At 31.6% G+C, this 10,050-nt stretch overlaps 1 protein-coding gene across 1 annotated transcript; it reads left to right on the top strand.

Moving 5' to 3' along the window:
* Positions 1 to 4,743: 4,743 nt before the first annotated feature.
* LOC105641346 (RNA-binding (RRM/RBD/RNP motifs) family protein) lies at positions 4,744 to 9,731 on the top strand. The gene is made up of 4 exons (XM_089715682.1): positions 4,744 to 5,050; positions 8,866 to 8,934; positions 9,070 to 9,179; positions 9,259 to 9,731. The coding sequence occupies exons 1-4, from the start codon at positions 4,900 to 4,902 to the stop codon at positions 9,394 to 9,396; spliced, it is 468 nt and encodes a 155-aa protein (XP_089571808.1). The 5' UTR covers positions 4,744 to 4,899; the 3' UTR covers positions 9,397 to 9,731.
* Positions 9,732 to 10,050: the final 319 nt, after the last annotated feature.

The raw sequence follows: 10,050 nt of genomic DNA, 5'->3' as shown, positions 1-10,050 counted from the left end.
TATGGGCTTACTGTTTTGTTGAAATTAGGAGAATCATGTAGACAGATTGAATAATTTAGGCTTACTACGGGCCTCGGGGGCCTTAAGCTTACCTGGGCCCTAGTGCCGGTCCGGCCCACGGAAATGGGTCGTGACAAATAATAATAAAGTAATTCATTTAAAATACCATGAATTTGTTTTAATGGTTCTATCCTAAAATGACCTTAACCTCCTGGACACTCCAATTTCAAAATTTTGTTATAATTATACCCCAATTTAAGATTTAGAATTGAAAAATGAAAAAAAAATACAAGCAATGGGACTGATGTTTGACATAATAGTTAACTTTAACTCAACCCTCGTAAATTGAAATGTTGTGTTTTAATAATATTGAGAATTGTCTTGCATCATCTTTCCCCTCCCATGAACACTTCTCCAACCACAACCCCCAGATGGAACAAACAAACAAAACAAATTCCATCCTTACATTTAATTCTTTGTTTACTTATGTATCATAACGCACATGGACTTGTCTTTATTTTTTGATTGTTTTTACATCCATAACCCAAACCAGTTCTCTCTCCATTGATTCTTTGATCTCTAATCCCCATAAAAATGCATATATAATTCAAAGAAAATTAAATAAGTAATTAAAAGAAAAAAAAAAAAGAGTGTGTGATAGGTGAGAATAGAGCAAGTAAGCAATTCGAAGCTGCCCGTAGCTTCCCATTCACTCGTGGATGTTGATTCTTATGAATTATTTGCAAAAATTGAGAATTTGTTAGAGGAAATCAATGTTAAAGAATTGCAAAGAAGATGAAAAGGACAAGAACAATATTTTAAGAAATCAAATAAAGGGGCTTTACTGAAAATGAGGAGAATGGAGACACCATTGTCAAACAAGGAGAGAGAGAGGATTAGGGATGAGATTGGTTGGGGTGAATGAAACTCACCGTTTCACTTAATCCTATATGGGTTAGTTCTAACTACAACTATAGTAGTATGCCCCCTCTTTATTATTTTTTTTATTCATTTTTAAACTTTAATTTGAATTGGGGTATAATTATAACAAAATTTTGAAATTGAGGTGTCTAGGAGATTTAGTTCATTTTATGGTAGAATCGTTAAAACATGTAAAATTTAGAGTATTTTAAATGAATTACTCAATAATAATACCACCTCTTACATAAACAATATGTCTTTTTTTCTAATATTAATACCATCTCTTACATAATTCCATAAATCAATTTACTCTTTTCTCCTTTTTCATTCACATGCATGCTTTAAAATTGTGTAATTAAAATTCCTTATTACACTAACAATGACACAATTTGTGTTTTATCTTTATAGGTTGTTAAACTTATAGTATGATAATAGCAAATAGCACATTTTTCTAGATTTTTTCTGTATAGGTTGTTACACTATAAGTGTAATAATAGCACCTAACACATATTCTTATACATGTGTGGGGAATCTTTTACATGGGAGTCTCTTGCATGTTACAATATAAATGTAACAATAGCATCTAGCACATATTCTTAGGAGTCTCATGCATGGGAATCTCAACTATGCGGGGTTAGAGAATATATTATGAGATTGTAACACTATAGCTGTAACATTTAACAAGGAAAGAGGAAAATATAATATTTATTTGGTAAAACTGTTGGTCATCATTAAAAAAATAAATATTTTACAATCATAATGTAACAATACATTTCTTATATTCAAAGTGTAACAAATGCCTTTGAATTGTCAACAAAACACATCTGTAAATACTTTTTAGGGGACACCATTTCCGTAGTTTTTTTTTTTTAAAACATTATTTTCATAAAAAAAACCCTAGTTTATTATACCAAAACTAAGAGACTAAGGCTTTGTTTAGTTTGATGTAATGTAATCAATAATGTAATGTAATGAAAAATATATTATAATGGAATGTAATTAATATTCCATTATTATGTTTAATCATATAATTGAAAAAATTTATGGAATTCATCACCATTCTATTTTTATATTTGTTTATAAATATACCATGTAATTAGCATACTGCCACCACCAACAATCACTCCTCTACTACTACCACTCCACCTCCACAACCACCGCTACACAACAATCATTATTAATTTAAAAGAAATATTTGAACCAAAAGCTATTCATTAAATTAAGCTATTAAAGACAATTTAGATTTATAAAGTTATTTGGACTAAAAACTTAAAAGAAAGTAAGCTGGAAAAATGTAATGTAACAAAAAAAAGGTTAAAGTCATTAAAAATTATTTTTTCATATATTTTCGTTGAATAAATTAAATTAAAATACACTATAAAATTGTTGGTGTTTTGATATTTTTATTGATTTTTCATTCTATTATTCTCATTCATATAACAAAATAAAATAATAAAATAAAATTTTTATTTTGCATTGCATATTAAATATTAAAATATAATTTTTATTATATGATGTTGTAGTGGTGATGGTAGAGTGATGGCTATAGTGATCGTGGTAGAGTGGTTGAGGTGATGGTGGTGTTGGTAAAGTTGTAATTATGGTGGTGATGATAGAATGCTTGAGGTGGTGGTATGGTAATTCAGGTGGATGAAGGTGGTGGTGGAGGAGCTGTAGTGATGGTGGTTGGAGGGGTGGTGGTGGTGGTAGTGATGGAACTATGATGGCGGTGGTGTGAGACGTTAATGTTAAATAGCCTTGAGCGTAGAATTTTAATTAAGATGATTGGATTCAATTGGTATTACATGTGGTTCATGTAATAGATAATACATGTATTTTTTTATGTAAAAAATATTTCAATAATGAGGAAAACAATAGGAATCCCTGTTACATCATAGTTAAAAAAACACTCATCCATTATTTAAAAAGAAAAAGGGATAATGATATTTTTAGTATCTCAACTTTCAACTTTTTTTTTTCTATTTTAATGTTTGAACGGAAAATATTATCAATTAGATATTGAAACTTTTTAAAATTTACAATAAAGTGCTTAAACTTTTTAAAATTTACATTCCATCTAAGCTGGACTACTCGAATTACAGCTGGCATTTGTGGTTTAAATGTTGGAGCCAACACGCTCTTTTTTTTTTTTTTTCAAGTCATCACATATATGGATTCCATGTGTACTCTCATATGATTTTCCCCTTCTACCCTCACTGAATGCTACATATATTTTCTTCTTTCCTTTCCTTCTCAGTAACTCTAAATATTCTCTCTCTATCTGATTCTTCCCTCTTCCTTTCTATCTAACCAAACAGTCTCTCAATCCCATTCAAGAGTGAGTTCTCTGATAGACAACTTTGTTCACAATATCTCAGATTTTTGCTGCATGGTATGCTTTTTAGAAGCATTGGCTAGCTAACAATACTTTGAGCTTGGCCTTTCATATTCAGATTGGTATCATTCTAAAAAAAATATTATTATTGCTAATTTCCATTTGTAAATAAGTGTCCATTCATTCTATTTTTTGTGGCTTTCATTGTGTGAGAAATTTTCAACTGGTCTTCTAGAATTATTTTTCTCTTTCTTTTCTTTCTTTTCTTTTTTTTTTTTTATAATTTTTTCCGATTTTTTCTTTCACTATCTTTTCCCATTTTTGCTTTTTTTTTTTTACCGATTTTTTCTTTCTCTTCTCAGATTCCTGGGATATTGCATTATATTTTATTTTCTTTTTCTATAATTTTTATTTTTTTCGATTGTTTGGTTCTCTATTTTTTTTTTCTGATTTTTCACTTCTCTGTTCAGTTTCATGGGATTTTATTTTTCTCTATTTTCGAAATCCAATTTTTATTTTTTTCGATTTTTCTTCAAATTTGGATTTTAATTTGCTTAGAAACTATGACAATAGAGAGTTTTCTGAAATTTTTTTTGATAAGTTATGACTTGCAAAAATATATGGCTACCGTTAAAATACAAATATTTTAGTTTGAGTTTGAAAATTAATTATTTTTAGAATAAAAATAAATAATCCAGTTTGTGAGTTTGAATCAAAATCTAAAAATATATATTTGTTTCCAAGCAAGATGTGAAGGTTGATGATGAGTTCATTTTCTTCTTCTTATGTTGAAGTTTTCTCGCAAAATGAACATGTGAGCAGATTCAATAGGGGGTGTTTTAAAGGGTAAATTACAAAATTTGATAATATATTCACCTGGACTCTATTTGGCTAGCTGATTTGGAGCTTTTTATGCCACATCATCTGCCACATGCAACATAATTGGTCCCACAATTAAACGCTTAGTTTACTGTGAACCAAACCATTTAAACGCTCAGTTTACTGTGAACCAAATCAGATTAAGACTTTAAAATGCAAATTTTAAAAAAATTTATGCACTCAATCGATAACATTTTCCATTCAAACACCAAAATAGAAAAAATTGAAAAGATAACATTTTCCATTCAAACACCAAAATAGAAAAAATTGAAAAGTCCAAATACTAAGAGTTCTTTTGGAACAAATTATTAGTTATTTATTTTTATTAAATTATTATGTTAATGGTATTATAAAAAATAAAGACAGATAAATTTTCATTTAAAAATTTATTTCAAACATGATTTTATAAAATTCAATTCCTTATTTCAAATTGTAGCATACCAAACATGATAAAGTCATTTACAAATGAACAACCATAATTCATTTATTCCAAACCACCGCAAATGTATAATTTTTTCCCAAAAAAAAAAAAAAAACACTCATCCAAATGTTATAAATCGGGTAATGTAATTATCAGTTAGGTTATATGGCTGATTACATTCAATCAAACTAAAGTCTAACAAGGGTTAGATTTTTACACGGAAAAATAAGTCATTTTCGCTTCATTGCTCACACGGAAAAAGTATCTTACTACATCTCTTATATTTATACGGAAATGAAGAAATGAGGATCTCTTAGAAGAAGAAACAGAAACAAGTTGCCTGATGAATCAAACAATAGCAGCAATGGCCTCTTTATCTATACCCATCTGGGTAAATCCCAACCCTAAACGGAATTGCATCAGGAACCCAAAAAGCCTGAACCTCAGAGTTAGAGCGTCAAGTTTTCCTCTAGCTAGCAGAATCGTTGTTAAAAGTAATCTCACTATCTCTTAATTTTACTTGTCCTTTTTTTTTTAATTTAATATTTCAGCGAACATATTTAATATTCTCTATCGTTTGTATTGTATTATAATTATTGCTTTCGAATTTTGAGACCTTTGCATTTGGAACTTGTAATTGTTTATTTATGGAGTTCTTGTCATATCATGTAAAATAATTAAGAACCAAATTGCATTATGTTTTCTTTTAGTACCCTTTTGGGAATTCATGGTAAGTTCAAGTTTAGAACAGAACCCCAGGTTGAGATGACCACAGTTTGGTCAACTGATTGAATACCCCAAATTTAGGCCTAAAACGAATTTGAGTTTTTGCTTTCAAACTCAAACGCTGTTGGATTTCAGAGCTTAAGTAAGCTCCTAATGGAAATCGATAAGGCTAGAGGGTGCCTCTTCTTTCTTTTACTTTCTGCTTTTGCTTGTGCAATTTGGAAAAGGCTTTGCTTTTGATAATTATTAGAAGACTTCAGATATTGATGAGAGATGTAGAAAGGGTGATTTGAAGGAGGATGGTGGTGTGCGGTATAAATGCATTGGTTGCTATCAGTATCAGAGCTTAACTGCTGTTATTTTTGAGTCTTAAGAAGTTATTTAAGCAATTTTTGGTGTATGCCATAATGGAATGTATTCAATTGCACTTGTAGTGTAACGTTTGATTAAAATTTCTACAGTGTTACCAAAAGCAGCCATTGTCCTTTGGCTTATTTTCTCAGTGCTCAAGGTCCTTAAGTCAAATATGATGCGTTGTGTTATATTTGGCTGACAGATCGATTTGAAATTAATCGAACAATATGCCATCTAATTAATTCTCAGTAGAGGGGGTTGATGGCATGGTCAGTTATAATGAAGCACTCTGTTTCTTTTCTTTTCTTTTCTTGTATGAGCAAAAATTGTATTTGAAGTTTCTAAGCATGATAGAATCAATGTAGTTGTTTAGATAATAGGGCACAGATCTTTTTATCGTACAATTATGTATATTTGTTTGGATAATTTTGAAATGCTTCCCGCCTCCAATCATGGCTGCTGAAAACCAGGAAGGGAGTAAGAGTTATTATATTATTTGAGGTCTTGAAGTGGAATTCATTGATTACTTAAAGGAATGTGTGCGCCTAGATGCATGGGAAGCTGTGAGTATGGTTCTGAATTTGCAGAGGTTTCTATTGTGGTATATGCTTTGAATCTTTGGTTAGCCTTCAATGGATATGGAGATTGATAATGCTCCCACCAAGATAGTTGTTGGACATGTTTAACACAGTGGGAACATCATAAGGATATATAGAGGCCAGTTTCTATAAGGTTGGTTTATTGAGGGGGGGTTAAGAGTATTTATTTCAAATGGTGGATATTTCACTTTAAAAATCTGTTATCACGCCATGTTATCTGCTGAATAGGATCTCAAACTGAAACTTGGAGACCGTTTATGTGGGTTGATTGGTCTATTGACAATCACTTTATTAGATTTTTGGACCACTAAGTGGGTTTCAGTTTTCAATCGATCTCAAAAGATGGACCTCTAGTGCATTAAAAGGAAAGGAAAAATCCAAAGGTTATTTCTTTGCATGATTAAGGGTGGCCAGAGTCCATAAAATACAGTGCCTGCTAGTGAGTCAAGAATGCGCAAGGAAGGGTTTTAAAGCGTCAGGATGTTTTTTAGTATGTTGGATATGATAGATTCTGGCAGCCCCAAGTTAATTAAGTTCATGCAACTATAATAAAGTGAAATTTTGGTCCTGAAGTTGATTAGGCTTTTGTGGTGCATGCTTAATTTCTTGGTTAGCTTGGAAGGGGAGGCTTTTAGTATCGCATTATCTAATCAGGAAATAATTCTTTATTTATCATTTGGCCAGTTGTGAGGATAACATGACTTGCACACTTACTGCGGAAGTATAATATCTCAACACACCAGCTTCGTCATGGATGCAGGCTGTTGGATGGTTGGTTATGGATCATTGGGTAGCAGTACTTCCCTAGCTTTAGGAATTCAAAACTTGTACTTTCTGGTACCACCTGTGATCCAGAGAAATCAAAAGAAATAGTAGCAGACAATTTTGTGGAATATTGGACTTTTTATGTTTGTAAGGGATGGGAAAATGATAATATCACAACATTTGCAAATTTTCTAAGTGGATTGTTTTTGTACCGTGCATGAATTCCGAAGTTTATACCAATATGAACCTCCTTCATTTGCTATAGGTGGTTAGATACGAGTAGTTCCTTTAGTGAATGGGAAGGAGGTTGGTTGAGGAAAGAAGCTTGAGTCCTTGTGGTTTTTTTTTCTTGGTTGGCTTTATATATGTAAGTATGCTGTTCTCCATTATTTGGTAATTCCAGAAGCCTGCTCATACTAAAAACAAACATTTTGCCTAAATAATTGATCTTAATCAAACCTGTTATATGTGATTAACCGGTTACTAATTTTGTGAATACATGAATCATAGTTCTGTAAGGACAAACTTTAAGCATGAAGTGAGTCTAGGTCACTTAGGAACTGGGTATATTGTTTACTTTATGCCAAAACATATACTTGTGAATGGTTTTCTGATTTTGCATTTATTTGTCTCCTCAGCATCCTGAATGCATAAATTTTTCTGCATATGAAAAAAGATTCAGCAGCATAAGATTGAATTTGGATAGGATGTCATTGAATTGAAGGAACTGAAAACGTGATATTTTAGTTTTGGTGTTTATATTGTATCATAGATTAACTTTGGTTGGAGGATAGATTCACTGACTGGACTAGATTGATAAATCTAGTAACTTGTTTGAGTAAGAATTGAAACACCGACTCAATAGATTTAGTTTCATGTACTCTCTCAATTTTGGTTTTAAGCATGTATTTTCTTTCTTATTAAAAAGTCTGAATCTTAAATTACATAATTTTGAACTAAAAATTCAAAACAAAAAAAAAAAGGGGAAGAAACAAAAGAAAAAAAATCCTTACTTTTCCCCTGTTCAAGTACTTCCTAAGTTTTGCTTAAAAAAATTAAATTGTCTTGGTTTCTATTATTAGAGATGTTTCTGACAATCAAGTTTCACTTCATTAGAAATAGGAATATGCATGAAAGGATAAACTGTGAAAGAGCAAAGCACTTTGATATGCTTGAAGTCCAGTTTTATAGCATCAGTATTTTGTACATATGTAGCTTTTTACTTCTCCCTCTCATCACAGATGAGGATGTGGTGAGAGATTTGATAATTTAATCTGATACTAATTTCCTAGTGTCATAGGCTAAATTATCATTATTGAACCTAAGTTGACTATGGTCATTCTGAATCTAAACTTGCAGAAGTAACAAGATGATTTAGGTCTTTCCAACTTTGTAAATGCAGGGGTAGCCACATTGTTGTTTGTGGACCCAACTACTCTAGCCTCAACTTTTGAAGGCAAAATCTCAAGCAAAAATATGGCTAATAAACTTGTATTCAACGGTTTGCTGGCCAAGCTCACACAATACAAGGTTATGCAGATTGCTATCAGAATATATATGGAGGTCAGGGTTGCTGTACAAAGTTATGGAAAGGTTGTATTTGCTGAAAGTATGAAGAGACATCTAAATAACATAGCAGCATAGCATTTTCATCATGATTACACGCGTGACAATAGATTGATTGGATAACTGTGAACCTAGCTAGAAATAAGAATTAAAAGTTCAAATTATATGTAATATGGGTGTTATTATATATATTTCAAATTCTAAAATTACTGATCTATTTAGATGTTGTTTGTCTTTTCATTTTCTGTCATTTTTAATCTTCTATTTAGAACTTCTTCTATACTTTTATTGATGGGCAGATTTAGGATATTCAGTCAGTGAAACTAGTTTGCGAAAGGAATTCTCAAATTTTGGCGAAATAGCTGAAGGTAAATGTCATAGCTGACTTTGAATAAATTGAATTTCCATTATCGTATCTGTCTTTTTTCTTGTTCTCTCTGTTTTAGAGAGGGGAAAAAAGAACACTCTTTGTATCATGTAACTTCATCTGCAATCTGTTGCAGTTAAGCTTGTAAAGGATATTGATATCACTAAGAGGCCTAAAGCATATGCATTTATTCAATATACTTGTCAAGATGATGCCGTTTTAGCTCTCGAGAATATGGACCGCGAGGTTCTACTTTGTCATACTGCCCTTGTTTTTCTGGACATAGTAAACTTTGGATACTCACATTTTCTATCTTTATCATCAGAGATTTGATGGCAGATTGATTTACATTGAAATTGCCAAACCTGGGAAACACAGTTTTGGAGAATATCCAAAAGCCTCTGGACCTCCAAAGAAGGAGAATTTGCAGGAGCAAGACGAGGTTTCAGATTGCTGGTACTGATCAAAGATGGTTTGAAACCAGAGAAGCAGGTTGTAAATTAGGGAATGAGGTAGAATGAAGAGCTACTTCTCAAGTGAAAATCATTTCAAGATGACCATAACCGATAACGTATGACATTGAAATGGCAAGTGCTGGTCAGTTTCATTAAAGTGAGTATATTACATGAACTACGTACCCTACAGTTTCTTGAAGCCACCTTATGTATTGCATCATTATAACTTACAATCCTTATCAGTGTACTATTTTGTCTTGGACCTGCGCATATGCAGAAGCAATGCAAAGTTATTGTTCAAACTAGAGTATTCATATAATTCAATCATAAATTGAAATTTTAATTTCTGTTTCTAAACTAAAATATTGTTAGTGTGATATTGTGTAAATGGTTCCTCATCGCAACCCAATATGCACAGGCACTTGTGTTCTTGAATTATTGCTATAAATTTATTGATTTGAGAAAAGATTAAGTGCAGTTTAGCTATTAGGTTTAGAATTATTTGGCCTTGACTTCAAGATTTAGCTAAGAAAAATTCATGTTATGCCCTTTGGGTCTTATGCTTTGCCATAGCATGATCATTTTCTCCTTCTGTCAGCTGGTTTATATAGAAAATATGAAGGGATCTTGTTATGTCACTTTTTGCCAAGTTAATTTTTGAT

The sequence above is a fragment of the Jatropha curcas genome, chromosome 10 (genome assembly GCF_041381405.1).
Source record: "Jatropha curcas cultivar XTBG-Jc1 chromosome 10, XTBG_Jcur_1.0, whole genome shotgun sequence".
Classification (NCBI taxonomy): domain Eukaryota; kingdom Viridiplantae; phylum Streptophyta; class Magnoliopsida; order Malpighiales; family Euphorbiaceae; genus Jatropha; species Jatropha curcas.
Note: the sequence above shows the minus strand (reverse complement) of the source record. Positions and strands in the feature narration are given on the sequence as shown.